The 24,382-nt window shown below is 40.2% G+C and overlaps 1 protein-coding gene across 2 annotated transcripts in view; it reads left to right on the top strand.

The window, feature by feature from the left end:
* The window catches only part of pde4ba (phosphodiesterase 4B, cAMP-specific a), a 145,557-nt gene that overhangs the window by 15,847 nt on the left and 105,328 nt on the right, over positions 1-24,382 (top strand). Inside the window, exon 3 of one of the 2 annotated variants that reach the window (XM_031859534.1) lies at positions 9,910-10,148. In XM_031859534.1, coding sequence (XP_031715394.1) covers positions 9,910-10,148 — 239 coding nt within the window. Of the gene's footprint in view, positions 1-9,909; positions 10,149-18,982; positions 20,008-24,382 lie in introns of those variants that run through there. The other variant, XM_031859535.1, reaches the window with a different exon arrangement.

Genomic DNA, 24,382 nt, shown 5'->3' with positions numbered 1-24,382 from the left:
CTTATTTGTTCTACATGTACACAAACAAAAAATGGTGTAGATGGCTGTAACACTTTCTTGGTAAATAGTTGGTCAACTTGTTGTTACAGTGAACCACAGTAAACCAAAATCTTGAAGTATTCCGGTAAAATATGTAAAACGTCAAACTATTCCTTTTAAAATAAGCATGTATTTTCTGATCTTTTATTTGTTCAAGCAATGGCTTGAAAATTAATTTACGAAGACATATCTACAAACCCCACGAAGTCAAATCCAGTAGGTGGCTCAACATATGGCTAATAACTTTTAGGACTTGTCATTTGCTTGTGTAAAGGCTCCAATGATGTTTGTGTGAATAGTTACAACAGATGAGCAAAGCACTTTTTTTGTTGAGGGCTTGTGCATTTGGCCATGCACAATAAAAGCTGTGTATGTACAGCATAGGTTCCAGTGTTAAGTGTTTCCTGAATCAATGAGGTTTAGTGTACTGAGGTAGGACATTGTTATTGGACTTCAGCTCTAACAACAGGGTTTTGGTTTAGCTGGTAATGCTCAGCAGGGATTAGAGTTGAGTGGTGCAGGTGTGTGTGTGTGTGTGTGTGTGTGTGTTAATGATTTGGCCCATCATCACGCCAACGTTTGGTGGGTTAGTAGGTTGTTTGTGAACATTGAGGGTGTGTATGATCAAGTGATTAAAATTCAGTATGCCCAAGGATTGGATCTTTATAGATTCATATGATTCTTGTGGTGTGTGTGTGTGTGTGTGTGTGTGTGTGCGTGTGTGCGTGCGTGCGTGCCACAACTGGTATGTGACTGCATTTTTATGGAAGTGTGTTTCTATGCTCATCTCCATAGGCGCATACAGAATTACAGGTGATTTTAGTATGCAGCCAACCTTTCACTCATTCAATTGAAATCTATTTCCTAAGGTTTGAAGGGAAGTGTGTTTGTGCACACATTACTCTCATCAAGTCCTGTAAGATATCCACATGAGGTTATAGCTTTAATTTAACCGTTAAAACCTCACTGTCTCCTCTAGCTCATATCAGTAATTCAGTTCATATTTTTACTATGGAATTGAAAGGGTTTCGCTCAACCAGGATGTGTGCAGGTCCTTAAATATAATATGTTATCTTAAGTTATATATTATAAAATGAAATGATAAATGAATTAACTGTCATAATAGATCATATTTTGAATGACACCGACCAGACACAGTTGGTCGGTGTGTCATTTTCACCATTATCTAGTCATTAACTTAGCAAATATGCAAATAACAGACTCCTATAGCTATTAGTACAAATATGAAATTCTAAAACTATTTGTAGTTTACAGTTTTTAATGGTAAGTGCTGTGGTAGATGTTGTTTTTGTCAGTTAACCAACAAACACTTTTACATTTACCCGACTGCGATTGTGCAAATTATGACTGATGTGTGTCAGAATCAAATGAGGGCGTAGTCTGATGTACTTATACCTTCTTTTAACCTTCCCTAACCTTCCAAGTTTTTTCCTTTATCCAAATAAATACATATTTTTTCCAACCTTACAGCAATAGCTCAACATATTTGTAAATATGCTTAGAGAGAGGAACAGTACTTTGGAGTGAGCCAGGCCAGCTGTTTCCCTCTGCTTCCCGTGTCTATGCTGAGCTAAACTAATACGTATCACACAGTCATGAGCGTAGATCTAATAACGTAACTCCCGGAAAGAAAGCAAATAATCGTATTTCGAATCATGCTTGTAGTGATACTGTAACGGTAATCTCTCTTGCTGCCTCTCCCTGTCAGTTTCTCTCACTTCTTTTAGCTTCCATCTCTCCTCTGTCATTCTACAGCTCTCTCTCTCTCTCTCTCTCTCTCTCTCTCTCTCTCTGGCAGTTGAGCTTGTATTTACAGGGAGCGCGGGTCAAACTGAACAGCTGTTCATTTTTCAATTAGAGAGCTTGGAAGCTGAAGGTTAAATCTTAGCCAGCGAAAGCAACAGTTCAAGGCTTTTTTTTTTTGCCCTTCTTCCGATCCTCTCTGCTCTGTCCTGTTCTCTTTCCCTCTTCTTTCTCTTTACACGTATCTAACCTCCCTCCACTGTCTCTGCGTCGGTCTTAACAAACACTGTAATCTTCTGACGCCCTCTCTATCTCACTCGTGTGTCTGGTCAGGGGGAGGAGTCATGCTGGTTACCACAGCAACTCTTTTCTCCGGTGGTGGCACCGTGGGATTACGCAAACTGTGACCTCTTGCACTTTGGCTGTCAGTCTGTTGCCCAGCATTGTTTTGAGTTCACTCCTTGTCATTCTCTGAATATCCTCCTGTTATGTAGTCAGTGTGCTGCTTTAGGTTCCCTTCACTTATTTTATTTCCTACCCACAGTTTGTTATTTTTGAAACACCAAAACTCAAACGTTTGCTAACCATGGTTGTGAAAATGAGAGGGATAGTTCTGAAGTTAGAAAGCATCTCCTAAAATCTATTTTTTTTTAGTAAATAGTAAATAGACTTGCGTTTGTATAGCGCTTTTCTAGACCACTTAAAGCACTTTACATCATTCCACAGCACACGTGTCAAACTCAAGGCCCGCGGGCCGAATCCTGCCCGCCACGTCATTTTATGTGGCCCGCGAATTGACCAGCAAAAAAAAAAAAAAAAAAAAAAAAATAGTTTTCATTTTGGAAAAAAAAATTAAAAGTTAGACTTGAAAATAAAAATATCCCCATGGTCGAAATTATGAGATAGAAAGTTGAAATTCTGAGCTAGCATGTTGTCTGTGTACCGACATTAAAACTATCACTGAGGTGGACAGGAGAGGGAACAGCCAGTAAAGAGGTTTTCCAACAAGTGATTGAGTTGAAAAAGATCGACAAATAATCCCAAAATGTCCACGAAGAGAACAATTGATGCAGAGGGAAGAAGATGTAATTTAAGATGGGAAAGCGAATACATGTCTGTGCTTCAAGGAGAACAAACGGTCTGTCTTCTGTGTTATGATGCGTGTCGGTGATGAAGGATGCAATTTACATCGGCATTTTGACACCAAACACGGAGCTAAATTTAGCCTCCAAGAAAAACATCAAATTGTCCAAGAATTAAAAGGCAGACTGCAATCACAGCAGAATATATTTACAAAAGCTACAGCCCAGTGCACGCTAAAGGTATGTGAGCAGGTGAGCTCCGACCAGATACAGACTTTTACAAATGTCAGTTTGTGAAGAAACACCATCGCAGACCGAGTTCAGGAACTAGCAGCAATCTAACAACACAGCTAGCTAAGAGACGAGCAGGTACTCGTCTTCTTCATTAGCTGTTGATGAAGGCACAGACAACACAGACACAGAGCATCTATCAGTGTTTATAAGACCTGACTCTCAGTGAGGAGCTCTTGGATGTAGCTGCCATGCACGGGACGACGACGGGGACATTAGTGATGCAGAGAGGTGACAACAATAGCTTTGAACAAAGTTCATGTAATAACTTGTGTTTGATATTTGTCTTTGTTATTTTCTTTAATAGTTTGATCTTTGATAGAGTAATGTGGGTTTATTAACCCTAAATTAAAATGATTTATGTTATAATAACAGAAATGTGCTTAAATATCATTTTACATTTATATAACTGCATGTACAATATTTTAACACTTGAATAAACAATAATCAAATGCAGAGAGAGTTATTTACCAATATGTTAGGAGTAGTTACATTTACACCATCTTACAGTTACAACCGGCCCTTTGAGGGCGACCGTGATGCTGATGTGGCCCAGAGTGAAAATGAGTTTGACACCCCTGTTCCACAGCATTCACCCATTCACACACTGATGGCAGTGGCTACCATGCAAGGTGCCACCTGCCCATCATGACTACACTAATTCACATTCAAGCCCATTCATACACCAATGGCATAACCTTCGGAAGCAATTTGGGAAACTTCGACATGGACTAGAGAAGGAAGACGACCGGCTACATCCCAGCGACAGCTGCCGTCCCGCCGCTCTCATAATTTACTGTGTCAAAATGTTTTTTAATGGACTTTAGGGCTGCAACTAACGATGACTTTCATTATCTATTATTCTTAGATCCTTTTCTCAATTAATGTATTGATCTTTTGTCTGCTAAAATGTCAGAAAATTGTGAAACATGGTCAGAAAAGGTTGAAATATTAAAATCGCTTGTTTTGATGAGATGTTTAATTCACAGAAGAAGACAAAGAAAGAAGACAAAAGAAGCAAATTCATATTTGAGAAGTTGTAACCAGTATTTTTTATTTTTTTTTATATGTGCTCAGAAAATTACTTAAATAATGAAACCTCAGAATTGTGGTTTATTGACTTTTTGACGATCAACTCACCAATTAATGGACTGTTTTGCCACTAAAATCCAACTATACATATAAAATGGTGTAGAGCTCAAAGTAGGAGGAGAAAGGGGAAAGCAGATTAGAATAGAGATTCTTAATCTATAAAATGTAAAATGTTTTTTATAGTTAACTTGATGTCAACAACACATGGAAGCATTGATGGAACAAATAAGGTAAAATGATTCTTTGGAGGGGGAAAGGGGAATGATTCTTGGAAACATGAACAGACTAACAGCATAAATTCAGTCTGGATCTCAATCTGCTTCTCATGCTTTGTTACATCGCCAGTAAATTGTCCATGCATACATACTAGATAAATCAAGCTCGAAATGGCTTTTAAAATAGCCTTCAGCGAATTACACTCAACATGTTCTTGTGCTCAGCCCTCCGACAAGCAACATGTACCACACATCACATGTTACGATATAAAGGGGGAAAGTAGGCAATTCATTGTATTACTCGTCTGGGACACGGGGATCGGGCTATTTCACAGCAATAAAGACAAGATCATAAAAGAAAGAAAGAAGAGATAATAATTCACCAAACTGTTTTATTAATATCCTGTTCTTTTGTCAACCTCGGGACAATATTTCATCACTTTTAGCAGCCTATAAATCAAGTTTATTTGTTCTGCAATGAATGTTTATTCCAAGGCGACAACCCTATCTCTGTTCTAGAATGGAACGTTTTGTATTCTTGTTTTATTTTTTTCCCTTTTAAATCTGTTAATTAATTTAAATAACTTTGACACAGTTGAAGCCATCAACAATAACTCTTATCACACAAAGGAATGCATCAGCACACAAACACACTGACATATTTGTTTTATTTATCTGTTCTAACAACCCTTAAGATGCAAGCCATGAATATATTTGCAGTCATGCTACTATACGTCTGTGTGCTGGCACTGTGCATGCACATGTGTTTCTATTCATGTGTGTGTGTATAAAATGCACAGTATGTGCTCTGAATGGTAGGTTTGCATGTGCACACTGCTGGAAGCTATGCTCAGCTGCAGATGAATATATCTTATTTCATGCTGTACTAATCGGTCTCTTTCAGTTACTCTCCTTGTGCTCCCCTCTCTCCCTCTTTCTCCCACTCTCACTCATCTTCCTTTCACTCTCTTCTCTCCAGCTATCCCCCTCCAATTTCTCTCTGCTTTACTCCCCCTTCACTGCAAGTCCTCCCTCTCATGCCCTGCCCCAGCTGTTCGGACCTTTCTTGCTGTTATCCTCTCACATATTCACTGGTCTGTCAGACCTTTTCCCCTCCCGTTCCTAACCAACAGCCCCCTCCATCTTTCCTCTCCCACTCTCCATACCTCCCCCTCTATAATGGATGGGAAGCAGGTGTTGTTTTCTTATCTCATCTCCTCATTTCCTCCCTGTTGTTTTGTTGCCTTTGTGTCAAAAATGGCGAGAGTGCAGCAGGATTTGTGTGTTGGTGGGGGCGGGTGAGAAATGGGAAGGGTGCCAGGCAAGACTGCCCTGAGATGCATTATGCTCACAGAGAAAAATCACAAAAATAGTGCAAATAGTAAAGAAAGCAGCTATTTGAAGACTGGATGGTTTACAGTCTAATAGCTCAGAGGGAGCGAGAAATATACAATTAAGTTTCTCCAAACTAAATACTTATCTTTCAATAATCCCATATTACTCGCAAAAGTATTTACATTTTTGTTCTAAAGAGGGTTTTGAAAACGTCTCCTTCCTGCCAAAACTACCAAATATAGTTTTATAGAAAGTATATTTTATTGTATAGCATAATGTAGTTATTGGGTGTCAGTGCTCGAAGCATTCAAATGAATGAACAGAATGTTCAGAGTGGAAATATTACCACTTTTCAACTCTTTCACATCTATAAACTCCAATCAAACTTTAAAATGTGTCTCATCTTGCATACATTCTGGGTATTATTCAGCCTTGAAATCCCATTAAAACTTTTAAAAACAACTTTTGTTGAAATGTAGAAATGACTGATTTTGCCATTACTTAAAAAGTATCTTAAACTTGCGCTCATTCTTACAATGTGCACTCCTCAGACACGTTTGTAGCTTTAAAATGTAGGAACATTTGTGCTCTGATGTTCACATTTGGCACTAAGTCTGAAATCAGTGGTTACTTGCGTGATCACCATGGCGACCTTTGATTGCAGCTAGGCACATCTGATTGAGATGAGCAAATTAGTGTAATTTGGCACAAACATACAGGCCAATTTTCACACTTTTTCAAGCATCAAGTGCTCTCTACTTATTCATACAGCTGGAAACTCTGTTCAAACCTTGCAATTTTCCTCATATTTCATACATTACGGGCATTATTTAACTTTTAGCAATCCAGTTTAGCGTCAGCTTTTCAACAAACCTTAGAAATATTCCACATATTTCAGACATTATTGGTATTATTCAACTTTTAAAGCCAGCAATCCAGTTTAGCATCATTTTTTCAACATCCAGCATTCACACTGCAATTTCTTTAGAAATGATCTTCTTTATTTTGACTTTGTTATTCACATACTACATCTGGACACCCAGTTTTCATCAGTTTTTATACAAACCCTGTATAATTGGCAACATTAAAATTGATTCTTGGGTATGGATGTATGAAAAAGTACAACTTGTGTCTGTACTAACTGACAGATATTACAAGTGAGTTCAGATAGAGGTCTTGTTCATTAGTTTAGGAAATGAACTGTTTTTAAACTTTGAATTTTAAACAGACCTTTTAAACAATGAAAATTAGATTAGATAGAGTTCCTGTGAATAACTTTCTGCGCCTCCGCTCCTGACCAAAACTACTTGGAAGATTCATACTGGGTGATGGCTAGAAAGCCATCTTCAAAAGGAAACCAGTACTGTTTTTCTGAGACGCAACACAAGTCCTCGTCTCCTGTCCTTGCCTTGGTATTAATACAACCTGCTCAGTCCTGCTTTGTTTTTTTTCCTTTCATAGACAAAGGTGACGTAAACCTGTGCTGTTTGTTTTTCCGCAGAGGATAGTCATTAATCACATGAGAGCAAAAGGTTGGTGAAGGTCACTGTTTGAACAAATAACCAATGCTTTTCTGGTGATGAAAGTCTCTAAGCGCTGTGACAGTTGTGTGTCGGGAATAAATTTAGTGTTGACAAGGCTGTAAATGTACATTATTGTCTCTATTAATCTTATCCAGCAGCTGAGGCCTTGTGACCTGGCTGCTGGGACTCTGTGCTGTGTTTCGGTGTGTGTGTGTGTGTGTGTGTGTGTGTGTGTGTGTGTATGAAGAATAGACATTGTTCTCATGATGTGTGTTTGTATGTGTGAGAGACTAATGAGTCTTAATGGTCCCAGGAAGACATAGAGGCCACGGAGGTTGTGCTGCTCATGGGTTGATGAACTTCTGCCCCTGGCCAATCCTGCCCCTGCCCCAGACACGCACGCACGCACGCAATACAAGAAGTTAAGTCTTTATTCAGTACTCTTCAAAAAATATCTTTACTAACATTTGTCAAGCATGAATTGTAAACTGTAATGAATGGCTAGAGGCAAACGCTGAGTATGCCGAGGTTTATTTTGTTAACCAAACAGCATGTCCCCAAATGCATCTGCTGTATGTGGTACCACCAACATGCAAGTTGAGTCTCGTATTCAGTATCCCTGTTTACCATTAGCACTGATCGAACAGGGAAAATAAGTCACCACCCACGCTGACAAAAAGTCAGCTACAATTTGTAGCAAGAATGGATTGAGCCGTCATGCTTCTGTCAGGATTAGTGGCATTGTGTAGTTAGTTTGGTGCCGTGAGTAGGCGGGGGAAGGTAAATGGCCAAGAAGAGCTGTTGTGGGACCAAGAGTGGGAGGCTGGAAGGAGTACTTGCTACTGGAGACCCAGTAGGTATTGAGCTTAAGAATAAAGAATCAGTACAAATGATTTAATCATTCATTTTTCAAACACATCTCTATTTCAGCTATTTACTGTAAATACAGTCTTACACTATCAACAAGGAGCAGAGATTGTTCTTTGAAAGAGACGTCCCTATAGAGCTGCAACTGACAAATGTTTTCATTATCAAATGAAACCTCACAACGGGGGAACTTCTGGATTCAAACCTGTTTCCTCCGGGGGCTTCTCTCTCATGCAGGTTAGGTTAATTAGCGGCTCAAAATTGCCCGCAGGTGTGGTCATGAGCGTGACTGATTGTTGGTCTTCATGTGTTATTGTCCCTCACCCAGTGTCAGCTGGGATTGGCTCCAGCCCTCTCGCAATCCTTAGGGATTTTATAGTTTATGGATGAATGGGATTATCTTCACATTATTTTCTCGTCATATTTCCTGAAGTCTAATCTATCAGCTACAAAAGTCTTGTTTTGTCCAACACCAAAAATATTCGATATACTGTTACATTTAAACTATTCGTTTATGATCAAAATACTTTAGTTAGTCCACCATGCTAAATCAATAAAATAAAGACCCTGTAAAGAAAGTGACCTATCTCTGCTTTTTAAGAATGGTTTATATCGGGTCAATCATTAGTGACAAACAATATTTTTTATAATACAGTAAAATTCAGTCATTCCCAAAGACTGGGTCAGGACCTTTGGGAGATTTTATTAGAGTCAAATATATTTGCAGAACCTCTGTCATAGTAGTCTTTTATTCAACATTAATTTCTGCAGTACACCTTTGGGCTACATGAGGAAGCCTGAGTGTTCGTATTGTTCTGATAATTGTTGCCTGAGTCTAATATGATTCTGGCGTACATTCTGTTGCAGGTGCAGGTGAATGCTGCCGTTTGCTGCTGAGCATATGATGTTGTGCTGCCAAGTGTCTTTTTTTAGCTGCTGCTAATTTAGCTTCTTACTCAAATCTGAGCTTCCCGAAATAAATAACAAGCCCTTCCTAAATTTCATGGCAGTTTATGACTGGTTTTAAGGTAGTCGAAAAGAATACATTTAGCAGATTGGTGCACTGATTTTTGAATAACCATGGAAAGAAGGGGAAATGATTGTAAAAAGAGTAATAGTTGTGGATAAAAGCTAAGGGAAGAGGGTATAAAGGAGGTATTTTTAGTGCTTGTCAAACTGAGAATGATTTCTGTCTCTCAGATGCTCAGTAAAAACAGCCCTGGTGTTCAGAACTATAAACGCTATCCGATGAGACAACAGAAATAAATATTTGCCATTCCCTTCTGATTTGATTTCTAGCAGAGAAATAAAGGTGGTTTTTTTATGCCTTGCAATCAGTTTGCTACAGACAGCACACACTAACAAGATGAACAACTGAAGCCAGTAAAAGAGGCAGAAGGAAAGAGTGGAGTCTTTGGAGAAGAGATATTGCATGCAAGAGATGGTCCGTCAAAGGTTTGCTTGACGTTTTTAAGCCAGAAACAGGCCTGTGGCGCCCCTTAGTGGGCAAACAGTTGATGAGCAGGAGTGTAATTAAACACATGATTCACTTTGAATTAAGGGGAAAAAAGAGTTCTGCACTGTTCCTTTAATTTCCTATTATCTCCATACTCTCATTTTCCACTTCTCTTTGACTCTAAATGAATATTAGTGTGTTATTTCATTTTGTGCACTTCCTCCTTCATTTCTTTTTCTTCTCAGGACTGCAAAGAGCCTCCAGATTGCTGCCTCAGTGAGTCTTTCACATCTCCGTCCTGCACACTGGGGGTTGACCTGCGCCATGGCAGACGCCGTTTCTCGGGCAACCTGCAGCTGCCACCGCTGTCATGGCGGCAGGGGGAGAGGTCGCGGACGCCTGACGAAGAAATCATGTCCAGGCCAACGTCCTTGCCCTTCGGAGCCCCTCCTAGGATAGACATCACGCCAGTTGATCCTGAATGGTGAGTGGAAAGTAAAAGAAACGGCAGAACACAAACTTGCTCAATGGAATCATTAGAAGCCTGTTGTTTATGACTCAACGTGAAACACCTGGAGTAATCAATCTAATCTGCTTTTCTTGGTTCCTGAGACGTTGACGCTGTGGAGATCAGAGCTGTTCGCATATTCTAATTAAAGTGCACAGGCTGCACTGCTGACACATTAGATAGTTACAGAATACATGTATTCTATTCTATACTATCAGTAGAGGGGGCGGGCATCCCTGACAACGTGGTTAGCTTCTGTGTAACTGGATAGGGATATGCTTTGGCTGATGTGGATAGATATAGCACTCACTGATGATTGAAGGTGAGTTTTTGTACCAGAGTTTTCTGCAGTGATGTGATACATCACACAGGTCAAAGGTTAAATAAATAGATTTGGTCATCTGAGCCAAAGTTATTTTATAGCAAACCACGGGTTTTCCCCGGTCATACTGAGCAAAGACTGGGCTTAAAAAATCTTGTTATAATCCCTGTCTTCATCGGTGGCTGATCTGTCATGTTGCATTCAGCCTGTTGAAGATGACACTGCCTTGTTTCATTATGTATGCTCTATGCCTTCAGACACAGTGGTACACGCACACACACACACACACACACACACACACACACAGACCGCAACAGGTACAGCGTGCAGTTTCAGATAACAAAAACAGCAAGTGGCCAGCAGTTCATGGCGGGCAGCCAGGTGTCCAGTTGTTTCAAATTCAGATGTTTTTAATGAACTAATTGGCCCCGAGCTCCAGTATTGTGTGTATGTGTGTTAGTGAGTGAATATAGATTGAGCTAGTAAGAGACACACTTTAATGAATAAGGGCTGCTGGAAAGGTTAGTGCTACTTATACTGTGTTCATGCGTCTTTTTTTGCTCATAGCCTTTTTGGCAAAGTAAGGCCTCCTTGTGATCCACTGTGACCAACTGTATATTTTTACAAGCAGATCAATTGAAGACCGATTTTTCCATCTCAGATTGTTTCTTTTAGATCGTTTTTAAAGATAAAAGTCTTGAATTTCACAAGAAAAAACCCCCAAATATTTCACAAAAACCCAGAAAAGAAACTATATGTTTTATTTTGTGTTGTTTCAGTAACACTTTTTTTCCTCGGTCCTGTCTTGTGAGTTGTGACCCAGGTTGGAAAACGCTGCTCAAGGTGCTCAATAGTCTTATTGTGTTGGAGTCAAAGCCAGGGTGCCATACTTCTTCTAAATATCAAACATGTCATTTTAAATGTATCAGAAAATATATCAGAAAATACATCACCCCTGATCAAAAACATTGCATTAAGTTAGGAGTGAACAAAGAACGTGGCAAACTGGGAAAATATATATATTTTTTAAATGTTGATGTTTCACATTGAACAGAAGCTCCTGCTCATTGAGAAGTCATTGAGTGAATCCTTGAAAAGCTGAAATTTCTATTTCTACCAGAAGAGTGCAGTGTGGGCATGGTTGCTTGGATGGGTTTACACACACACACACACACACACACTCACACTCACACACACACTCACACATTCACACATACAGACAGGTGACAGACAGAAAAAGCTGAATAAATGAATAGAGAAACATAAATGCAGATGCTTCCACACTGCGGTCCACTGAATGGTTTGATGAGTGTCACAATTATGTGAATAAGATGCTTTGACCTTCAACCCAAAATCTCAAAAACAACTGGGAGAAGTTCTAGGCCAAGGAGCTCTGAAGCTGTTCTTGAAGCTCGTGGTGATAATTTGTTACCCATCTGTTTTTACATTTTTATACAATCTGACGACAACACCCATTTCTTTCTGTTAACAGCAAGTTTATTGGCGGTTGTACAGTCCGCTTGGGCAAAATTTATAGCAAGTGACGTGTGTATCAGTCATCAGTAACCCTGGTGGTAGAGGTAGACATGTCCCCCCCCCCGTATGCCTTTCCCTCCTGGCCTTCCTCTCCTTTAAGAAGCTATCACACTATGTCTCCTTCAGGCATCACTGCTGCTACAGTTTAACGCCAGGGTCAGCAGAACCTTCCTGAAGGTTCTCAAGTCTAATTATTCTCTGGTGAAGCCTAAAGCTGGTAGACGTGTGTGTGTGTGTGTGTGTGTGTGTGTTATATGTGAGTCTATATATGTCTGTCAAACCATTGAAGTGCCCGTCATCAGCACAAACTCCTCGTCTCCTCTCAATCCCGTCTGTTTGTTGTACTTCTTTAAGTGCTTTCATCAATGTTTTTTGGAAGGATGGACTGGGAGCAAGAAGTTATTCTGGGATTCAATTATTTTTCCTGCTGATGTACACAATTGTTTCAGAGTGCCTCATGAATTGTGTGTGTGGTTGTTTGTGCTTGTCCCACTGCCTGAGAAAAGCCAGTGTAGTGCAGAAGGAAACTGTAAATGACGGCGCCTACTGAAAATACTGTGGGTTTTTTTGTGTTAATATTTGTGCATACGTATACAGGACAGAGACATTGATAGTTAAAACAGCGCTAAGTGAAAGCCAGTGGATGCAGTTACAGGACATGCACACTAGTAATCAGAGCTTAACATGATGTCAGCAGCTGCCATGAACACTTCATCTAGATTGTCTTAATCAGGCAAAGAAAAGTAATCACAATTAATACAAACAAAACATGTCTGCTAGTTCTGTAATCATAATAGAGTTGAGATACGCCAATTACCTCATGTCTTTTGACTGCTGCCAATGGCCAGCGAGAGGAAAAAAACGAGTTAGTAGTATTTAGTGTGTTTGTTAGATAAGACAAAGTACACGATCTTACCATGATAATGACGCCTTCACAATGGTACGCTGATGAAATGATTAAACTGACACTGTCAAGTTTTGCTTAGCTTTGCACTGGTGTCATTTAATGTTCCTTCTTCACTTGTGCAAGATTTATCACGCTCCATCGGCTGAACGGCCGCAAATAGAGCACATACACAGACCTACGGGTGATGATTGGTTAAAGGCCCTCCATGGTGGTCCAACGGTGTCTCATGATTTATGGATGGCTGTGTGTATGGGAGCAAGCAAAAACCTTATGGTACCTTCAGACCACATGAATGCCTCCCATTCATTTCTATGTGGAACAGGGTGGGACACATTCGCCTCCAGTTGCAAATTGTCCCGACTCCTTCACTTCGCACACAGTTAAAATTTGATTGAACTTTGACAAGCGCAATAGTGAGGCTCCAGTGTCCAGCCTATTTTTATAGTTTATAATCTTTATTACAAAATACTAAGTTTGTGCATATGTCTTCCCAGATTGCTTGTGCTTTTATCTATGTAAATTCCAAACCAGTGCTCTCTGTGATGTATAATATCATTTCTCACGATGATCCCTCTCCAAACTTGATTTGAAACTATATTTGGATGTGTTCCTCACCCTGGGTCGGGAAGAAGCTGGTCAGATTTTTGGCTCGTCTGCACTCTTTGTACTTTCCTTGTGCGCTCTGTTGTTGAGCGCTTCCCTCTCTGCTGGTGTTCCAGACGGCTTCCCACACAGACAGTGAGCATAAATTGGATCTTACAATTTTCATTTTAGCACGTACAGGGACCAAGGCAGACATTTTGGCAGACATTACGCACAAAGATTATATTTGTCTCAATGTCAAATTCCAGTTATTCATTTCCAACAATACCATGGGTATCAAAAGTATTGAGCTTCAGTTGAGCTTCAACTTTAAATATCAGCAGATTACCTTAATATTTCGGACATAAGTTAACCGAAACATTCTACTTTTGTTCAATTAAGTTAACCGAAACATTCTACTTTTGTTCAATTGATGGGTGCAACACAACTCTCAATCTATGTGTATGGAAAATGCTGCTCGGCTCTTCTTAGTGAGTGGGGATCAGCTTTAGCAGAAACCACAACCCCTTTTTATTGTCATATACATATACACGAAATTTGACCTCTGCATTTGACCCATCCCTGTATATAGGGAGCAGTGGGCTGCCAATGATAGGCGCCCGGGGAGCCGGGGTTCAGTGTATTGCTCAGGGACACTTCGACATGTGGCACCCAGTCAAGGATTGAACCGTTGACCCTGCGGTTGCCAGACAACCCTCTTAAGCCAGTGAGCCACGGTCGCCCCCATCTTCAATGAGTCCAACAGTCCATATGGATCTAATATTTTAACATCGTTTTGCATGATTATAAAGCTTAGCTAGTGGAGCATTGGATGGTCAAATATGATCCAGTTTTATGTCATGTCCTCCACAGTTTCATCAGCTTTGGAATAGTTTTGGTTAAGAGGAAAAATAATCTGTTTTTTATCTGTATTTACCTCGGCTACTCTTGTCAGTTTGTGTTGCACGGCAATCCTCTCGTGTGAATTAAACCTCCGAGTAGTTTAGTCTGTTAGGTGGTGAGTTGACAGGGATGTTAATAGGATAACTGTCGTCATGCTACAATATACTCAAACATCCCAGGGGGACATTTTCCGCAAACCTCACTCTTTTTCTATTCGCTAGGATTGTACAAAGACGAAAGATTGACAAGGTCACCTTCAAATCATGAAGCACCTTTTTCGTCTTTCTCCCCAGTGGTTTTAAATTTCTCTTCAAACCACCTGTAACCTCTTTGCTATTGTTCTCTGCTGTCTCTTTACTCAGATTTTCACTGTTTGTTTTTCCATTTCTATAAGCTTTTGTCCTTTTGTTTATATTTGCATCGATTGCGTGGATATAATTTGTATGGATAAATAATTCACAGCCTCTTTTCACCTGTGTATGGCACTTCAATGTTTATTATCTGCTTTGTGTTCGAGTCTCTCTCTGTTTCTCCATCAGCCTTTGTAAATGAGTATAGGTCTGTTAATCTGGGCCACAATGCAGTTTTTTTTCATTATTATTTGGGTGAGACGGAGTGTGAAAGAAGTGGTAGGCAAAAGATGGTTTTAAGTAACCAGAGATGCTACATTTATGGCTTTCATCTCAAGACCTAAACCCAACAAACAAACAAACAAACAAACAAACAAACACTCCTGATCAACCCTGTCTGACCCACATGCTCATGATAAACAATATAGGGCTGCAGCTATTGATTCATTTAGTAATCAATTATTTTACCAATTAGTCGAGTAATTGGATGAAAAATACGTTTGCTTTGTTAAGGAGCAATAGTAAATCTACAAAAGAAAGGAAAGATTAATTGATTTCCTTTTAAGAAAAATCAACGTTTGTATTACTTAAATTGCATACAATAATGTTATAACAACTAAGTGCCATGTTACATTCTGGGTGTCAAGGCTACAGACTAACTTTTTTTCATCACCGTACTTAAAAATGATTTCAACCCTCCAGACAGTCAGTCAGTGTAAACCAAATCAAAAATTCGAAATGTTATCTTTTTACTTTGTTATTGTCATCTACAGTGGTTATTTGCATACAAACCAGCAATTCAAATGACTTGCTTAAATGAATGAACTGGAAGAATTGTTTCAGCCCTGATAAACACACCGAGACATACAAGATCCCCACATATACTAACAGGTCTTAAGAATGTTCTTCACTGTGGAAGACCAAAGACTAAGGCAACATGGGGCCGGCTGAGGCATCTTTCTCGCATGTTATGACTTTATGGAAAGTGACAGGTGGGGCTTGGAGGGGCAAGGATGCTTATAAAATATTTAACCCTATACTCATTGAACAATGTAGGGAGATAAGATCAAAAATTGGCAGGATGTTGATTGATCAATTCTATCATCTGCTTCCTCTTACAACTATATTGCTTCAAATCAGCACGTGGAGGAACGAGAGAACCTTACAGGGGTCACCAAGGCCTATCAGCAAAAAAAGCACATTACAGCAAAACAAAATAGCCTTAGGGATGCTAATAATGATTTATCAAATATTGAATCTGATTGATCATTTAAATAGATCAGTAAAATGTAAGACAAATGCTCCTCACAGTATCCCAGAACCCAATGAGACATCTTCAAATTAAAAAAAGTAAAACTCCAAATGTTGGCAAAGGCAAAACCAGCATTTTTAGCCATGAACATGGTGTGAAAAGTCTGACGGTCAGTCTGCCAAACACTTTGGTGAAATATCTTAACATATGAGATGAGAGAACAGAGGACATTTTCAGAGGTTGCACAGAGGCCTAAAGAATGCAGCATTCAGTCTCCATTTGGACAGATACCAATATTGAGGTCCTTGATCAAAGAACACAACACACTAGCAAAGAGCCTGAGCTCCTTTACAGTTGTCTGCAGGGCCTATTGTATATCGCTGTTGGTTCTTCCTGGGCTGTGACTGTGCATCGTGCGCTTTCATTCAAGCTCTCAAGGGTGTAAAAAGACCAGTGTAATGTGGAATGAAATGGCCCAGTCACTCTCTAATTCAATCTCTTTCAATCTTTCATCTCTTTGAAAATGGTTTTCTATCCTTCTCATTTGTGCTTTGTCATTCATCTTCTGTCATCGACCTATTCAGTGCAGAAATGTCAAAATGTGCAAGAGCCAGCAAAAATATTTTCAGTTTTTTATTTTTGGTATACAGGTGTATTTGGTCTATTCTCTTTATTTATTGTATCTTTAATATTAAGTCTACCGCATCGTCACTGGTTTCAAGAAGACCTGTCAAGCAGATGGAGAAACTGTGAGAAGAGTCTTTCTTTTTCAATTCTTTAAAGAGCTTTTTCCTATGGATTGCAATGTCATTCCATCCACCACTGAGGCTTAAACATGTCAACAACTTCTAGGCTGATTGCTTTACATTTTGTGCAGCAATCAGAAGTCATCTCAGTGTTCCTTGATTGTCTCTTGTAGCTTCCAGTCTCTGGATTCATCGATTGCTTGGAGTACTGTCTCGTTTGGTTCGCCAGATCTCTTATTTCCTTTACCCCCTTAGAGAATGAGGCTGTCCCTCATGTTTTGGCCCAGAGAGGCTTGTCTAGAGGTTTCAAAAGAGCCGCCAACTCATAGTCAGGTAATTCTTTAGTTAGATTATCAACTGATAGAATTGCAACCTGTTGCCATAAGAATCTGGATCTGTGTGCAGTGCCGACTGGCGCACCTTGCAACTAAGCTGTTCTAAATGAGCGGATTGTTTCCTGCATCAGACTAGCGCTCGTGTTAACAATCTTTTTGGGAGTGTTTAGCTTTTTATTCCGCTATTTCTGTTCCTCTTTTCTGAGCGATGATGTCACGGTGCCTGTAAATGTTTTTACGCAGCTGCTTTTGTACACAGCCACTCACTGTCCCGTTAATCCATTCCTTTGCCGAATGCACACCTTTCACCTTGTCATCAAGCAACAAAGTCTCTGCTTCCTTGCACACAATACATCCATCATTCCCATCACAAACAAAAATCCACAGGTCTCCCTTATTACTGTGTCCAGTAATGGGGAACATCAATGGAAGTTGCAGTGGATGGTAACCGGCCGTGTCACACACACCTGTTTGTCATCCTCTCATTTTTCACATTTTTCAATAAGGCCTCAATTTTAGCTTCAATAGTGACTCCAACTGTGGGAAATGTGGCTTAACTTTAAGCAGATATACTGATAGTGCTAGTAACAAGACAACAACTAACGCCAAGGGTACATCATCCGGTTCTGGTTTTTACTAGACACGGCAGATTCCTTGTTTCCCCCAGCAGCATTTCTGTCTCTTATCTTCTTTGTAAATCCAAAATTAGTGAGAAGCTTTGCTTGAAATTTAACTCCATTTTGACGTTTTTCCATGCAAAAGTGACTGAATCTTTTTGCTTCTCAGAACACTGTGTATGACAACCAGTTCACCAACCAGTATTGAATGCTTCTAGTATATCTCAGTAAAGGAAATTAAAAATACAGGTCCATTCTTTTTTTATCCTGCGTCCAGTGTTGCAGGTTTGATTATTTGTACGATGGAGGAAAAAGACCCAGGGAATGCCATGCCATGCATCATTGGCTGATTTTAGACCACTAACTGATGCACACTCCAGCCTGCTGTGCTCATGACGCATCATATTACTACAAGTGATTTCTTCTCCATATACCCGCTTGGTAAGACTATTTTCAAAGGTTTTATTGGCAAGCATTTAGTGAGAAAGCAGTCCATGCTTCGATGGCTCAGAATCATCAGTGACTCACAACCAAAACAAATCAGTCCACGGAGCAGACAAGCAAGTGCTCACATTTCCAATACTTGTCACGCTGCCATTCTGCCTCTTCTGATATTCCTTTAGGATTTTTCTCCCTCATCTTCTCTGTCTCTCTACCTTCAGGGCATTGCCCCTCTTTTTCTCTCTCTCTTCTTTTCATCAGTCAGAGTTGCCCTTTGTGTGTGTGGACATGTACTGTATCTGGAATGAGTGTATCTATCAATTCTTTCTTTCTTTCTTTCCCCCTTACATACTGTGGCAATCTCATGGTTGGTTTGCTTCCATTCAGACAGAATTATGGATGGGTAAAAGTGTGTGTGTGTGTGTGTGAGAGAGAGAGAGAATGTTAGATTGTAGTGGAATATACTGTGGTTGCCGACTTTTATGTACGGGCAAAGATGCAGGCTTGAGACTGTTAATCTGAATCAGTTAACCTTTGGTGCAGTGTGTATGTTTCCCCTCACTGATGCCCATTAAGCTGTTTGGTTTTATCTCCATTCCAATTTTTTATTTGGCTTGCACTCACCAGTTCCCTGCCGATCTAAAGGTCACAACATCATCAGCAACATTACCACAAATCCCGGCTAAACAAAAAATAAATAATAAATCTGACAACCTGTTACTGTGCCTGCCTGTTTGTCGTCACAACCACCACCAGCCAATCCTTACCGGGGGAGGTGTGGCTTGCACACGTTGCGTGCCTGCTCTGAGCTCCTTGTGTATATTCTGAATGAAACGGCAAGCGAAGCATTTGCCTGCGTACTGTGCTCTGCTCCGCTTGCCGCCCTCACTGTGCAAGTGAAGGGAAATCTGACTTGAGGCTCGGCATAGTGGGAGTGACTCTGTGCCACACCGGGAGTGCCTTTGGGAGACGTGGGGGTTGTTTGCAGAGAGGGAAGGTCAGTCAAGCAGTTCTTGATGGAGGGGAGAGCAAGACAGGAGGAGGCAGAAAGCAGTTTCAGCCCTTCTGAATCTTTCATAAGGGAAATCCTCCAACATCAAGCTGCCTGGATGGACTGACAGCAAGAGTTTGTACCGAGGTGTGCATTCTGAGGGCACCATCAGTGACAGAGGGACACAGAGAAAAGGAAGCAGAGTGATAGAGCACTTTACAGACAGTAAAACCAGGAGGGAGGGAAATGGGAGAGTGTTGAGAAGAGGAACTCGTCTGTCCTAGAAGGAGCTGTATGTGACCCTGCTGTGGGTAAAGCTCTGCTAGGAACCTCTGATGAACAGAAGACCAGCAGGAAAACACGGTGCATTAGCCAAAGGAAAACCGTGCAGAACGAGGAAGAGGATATAAATCACAGAGGCAACACAAACAACAAAAGGGTATGTGTGAGCTGGCCTTTTCCTGGGTGAATGTTTGTGTGTGAGGTAGCCTCAATCTTTCTGCTTCAGCATTTCAACCCAGCATAAACTTCTGGTTAAAGGAAACCTGCTGTACATGCTGATGTGACTAAATTAGGACGAAAAAGGGGCAGAATTTTGAGGACAGAAAGACTCGACCCAGAGTGCAGGGATGTCTTCCAACGAGCTGAGCGTTGACATGGACTCATGCATCCGGACATTCAAGGAGCACATGCACCTGGAGCTGGAGCCGCCCAAAATCCCAGGTGTGGTGGGAGGGAAGAGGGGCGCCACGTCCCCCAAACTGTCGCCAAGAAGCTCCCCGCGTCTTTTCCGCAAGCTGATGGTCAACAAGAGCATCCGACAGAGGCGGCGCTTCACTGTAGCCCATACCTGGTAAGGCCTGTGATGGGGAGGGGAAGCAGAGGAAAACAGGGTTGAGACATAAAGGAAAGAGAGAGAAATCGGGGATTAAGGTATGTGACATTAGCGTAAGAAGAGAAGAGACAGAGAGGGGAAGGGTATGGATGAAGAGGAAACTGAAGAGACATAATGGGATTGAATTGATGAGGGATATGGTAAGATTAAGAAAGATGGCAAGTAACAGTGGGTGGTTGGGGGCTGAGAGATGGACATGTAAGATGAGAGGTAGTAGAGGGGTTAACCAGACAGCCAATAAGGGAGAGAAAGAGGAAATGTGGAGACAAAACATGTCACAGAAGGTACAGAAAATGAGGTAGATGGTTAAAAAAATGAAGATGCTTGATGTCTTCTAAACATAAAACTGTTTTCTGTCAAGAGTTTGAGAGAGGCCAAACTATGCTGTCTGGTGATTTGTCACTGGGTTAGATGATTACATAATGGAATGAAATCACATTCAGCAGACTCCCCTGTCCTCCATTTTGATGAAGTGTATCCCTGCCCTGTACCTGGGTGAAATGTGTGTGTGTGTGTGTGCGGATCATTCCTCGTTTTGGATGGCTGCATTGATGTGGAGGGAGTGTTGCTGTATGTGCGTTATGCAACCTGGTGGTCCTTAACCTTTTGTGGTTCACACAACCCCAATGAACAAGTCCATGTCTACATAACACAACACACGCTCAACACAAAATGACAAATGCATTTGCAACATCACGCAACTTGCATTCTGGTTCCTTTCACATTTTGTTGTGTCATTCACATTGATTTTATTTCTCTTGGCACAATTCCTAGAAGAAGCCCAGAAGCTGTGGGTCTGACTTCTTTAATTTAACAGGATTACAGCATCATGATAATATATGTTCACATATTTATTTGATATAAACCTCGTATTATTTGCATAATTTTGCGCCCCATCCCCCACCCTCTCCCCGAGTCTACCTCTTTATTTTGCAGCAGTTAGGCATTATTAGGGCTTGCTATGTTATGCAATGTATGGATTAGAGGTGAGGAAAAGAGCTGCTGGGATTTCACTACAAAGGCTCAAGGTGACTTTTGTCCCTCATAAAAACAGCAGTTACAGTGAATTTGTTAAAATTAGGCAGCAGCAGTCAGAGATACTCTGTTTTCTTAATTTCATGAGGTTTGTGAAGGTTAAAATAATCCAAAAAACAAATAAATCAGCGTATACCAATAAACACGTATGACACATCTCTTTAAAAAGCTTGACATGTATACAAATAAAAGCTTGGCTTGTCACTGCTTGTATGGAAAAAACAATATCGGGAGGGAAAGGAAAAAAGTCTAGATATGAATCAGCTCTTGTATGTTGTGTTAAAACACGCTGTGTTGTTTCTATGATGGAAAGAAAATAATATTTGTGTTTTCCTCTGTGTATGAATGCATGAATGAATGATGTTGAATCGGTATGTGTGTTTTTAGATGCACATTTTTGCATTTGTAAATATAATGGATGTTTATTCTCTCTCCTGTCTGTCTTCTCCTCCCTCCACAGCAGCAGACAGAACGGGAGCTCGTGTCTGTTTATCGCTCCTCTCTTTCATTGTATAGCCTATTTCTGAGCAGACGGAGAGATTTGTGGGGGTTGGGTAGGTGCAGGGGGAAAAAAAGAAGGCAAACGGCTTCATTTAGAAATCATTAAAGATTTCAGTAGTGTCCTTCGCCTTGTTTGACCACAGTATATGGGCTCGATCCAGAGTCATGACAACACCCATCATACCCATTAACTGCCAGTCCAACCCATTAAAAGCCAGAATCATGACAAAGCATCCTCGAGCGAGATGCTGAGGTCTATCTGCTCACTCACTGTAATGCTTCGAGAGTGACGGGTAAAAAGCTAAAATTGGAAATGGGGGAAGAAAAAGCAGACACGGCGAGAAAGGGACCAAAGGGAAAAATCAATCAGGACAGCGAGGATAACATTCGGGAGATAACGTCACTTGCCAACTAGTACCTGGTGTTTTCAACTTATTTTTCATGCTTGGTTTTTTTTATCAGACTCACAGTACATAGGTTATAGTTAATAAAAGGTACAAGTAATAAGTACGGATTACAAGAATAATCACAGCACTCCACTTTATCCCATGACATTAAATACACTGTGCACTGCCTCAAAATATCATTATCCCTTTTCCTTAAAAAAACCAACAGTCACCTGTCCTGGGAATCGTTCAGTGTATTACTGGTCACGCTCTCTTTCTGGCCTCATTGTCTCCCCACCTGTGCCAGACGTAAGCAAAGTTACGGATGATGAAAGATTAATACGTGTCGTTTAGGCTTTTCTACTATTGGAAAAATGACCAAAGAAACGTAATTATGTAATCCTGTTTTTATAAATTCTCCAACATTTAGCTCTGCATTAATTATCACTGATTATCACCAGAATTTCTTCAACAAATGGAGAAAAATAAACGTCTCTTAAACAACTTCAATATTTAATAAAAGTAGATGAATCTTATTTACGGTTGCAATTCAAGATGTTAGTATTGCAGTATTAAGTTTAAGTTGTAATTTTAAGAGTGCAGCATCAGAGTTTTTTTAAAAATCCCATTTCATATTGGTAATTAGTACAGTACTTAATAGTTGTTGTGTTTAAAGCCACTATCAATATATTCAATATAACAGTGTATTAAATGTGAATATTACAGAGAATCATCGCCTGAATCTGTAAATGCCCCCTGCTTTACAGAGCTTTAATAATGAGTTTCAGATCATTATTTTAGCTGTTTAACAACTTTACTGTTCAAGTTCACTCTCACCTTTCTTAGCATCGTTTTTAGCCGCAGCAGGCAGCCGTTATTAGCAAAAATAAAATCTAAAAACCGAACACACACTTCCTGCTCAGCACCAAACAGTAGATTTATTTTTCAACAGAAATGTCTCACTTTTTTCTGCCTTTTTAGACGACATAGACATGCTACACATTTTGTATTTTGGCCTCAAGAGATAAAACAATCAGTATTTTACAAGAAATAAGCAACAACTAAAGAAAAGTCAGACACAGATTTGAAAGAGCATGTAGCAAAGCTATGCTTTGTTGTCTACTCTACACTGTTATGACCCTCTTAGATTTATCTTGTGAATCTACCCTTTAGGTCCCATTGGCCAGATTGGAAACCACTGGTTTAGAGGGATTATGTTTTCTTTTGACACTGCCTGGAGTTTTAAATGAAAATCTGTTGCCAATCATGAATCAGCGGCAAGTTTTCCAAACTCTTATATAAATTCCATCCTTGCTAGCATTATTTGACTCTGTTGTGGTCTAGTGGCTGATGAACTCCTGACCTACTCGCACTCAGACAATGATTCTTCTGTTTGAGCTGTTCAGCTGTTGACTTATCTCTTTAGTTGTCTGTTTTTGTCTCCTTTATGCTCTCTTTGTCTGTCTTTGTGTGTGTCTTTCCTAAGTTTCACTATCTCTGTCTGCTTCTTTCTTTGGATGACAGTCTTGTGTTTTTCCATGTATGTCTGTTTCTTTTGTAGGCATCCCCTTTCCCTTTCTGTCTGTGGTGTTCTCCTCTGTCATTCTTGTCTTTTGCACTCCAAAGCACCACATGATGTTAAATCTTTGATGGCTGGCTAAGGCGTATGACCGCTTTGTTTTCCACTAGCACAACAAGCACATTGAGGAGAGGGAGAGATTAGAGGGAAGTGAGAAACTGCCATGGGAATAAGAAGGAAAAATGAGGAAGAAGACAGAAAATGTGGATTTATATAATAAAATGAAATACATGTATATGCATGTAACTGCTAAACATTACCTAACAACTAACTAAAAACAAGCACACCTACATATCTGTGAAATGTAAAACAGTTAAGGCAGTTGTTTCTATCTACAGTTACAATGGAAACGAGTGCTCAATTAGATTATGTCCTCCTGTGTGTTGACCTCCCTCAGATGTGAGAGATACCAGAGAAGGCTAAAGGGACAGATAAGAGGTGGAGGAGGAAGGAAATGCACATGTTGTGTATATATAGAAAGAGGGAGACAGATTAACAGATCTCATTTATACCACAGAGGAGACAGCCCCGGCAAAAAATATAAACAGAGGTCGCTCTACACAGAGGGTTATTTACTTTAGCTTAAATGTCAACCTAAATATCCATCTCACCACATTATTCTGTCCAGCACTCCGGCTGCTATTGATTTGTTTCTTTTTCTATTCGCCTCTGTGACGCGCTCCCAAATCGTCTTGATATGGACATCAGGGAAGGCTTGACGTGATTATTGTGTCTTTTTGCCAAATGCTCACTTGAGGAAGAGTTGGATATGAAGAAAAATGAGAGATCATTTCATTACAGTGGAAATGGCTAAGACAGCTACCATAAAATT

Source organism: Anarrhichthys ocellatus, unplaced genomic scaffold (assembly GCF_004355925.1).
Source record: "Anarrhichthys ocellatus isolate YVR2014 unplaced genomic scaffold, GSC_Weel_1.0 scaffold22, whole genome shotgun sequence".
Lineage (NCBI taxonomy): Eukaryota > Metazoa > Chordata > Actinopteri > Perciformes > Anarhichadidae > Anarrhichthys > Anarrhichthys ocellatus.
The sequence above is the reverse complement of the archived record's forward strand: the minus strand, read 5'-3'. Positions and strand labels throughout refer to the sequence as shown.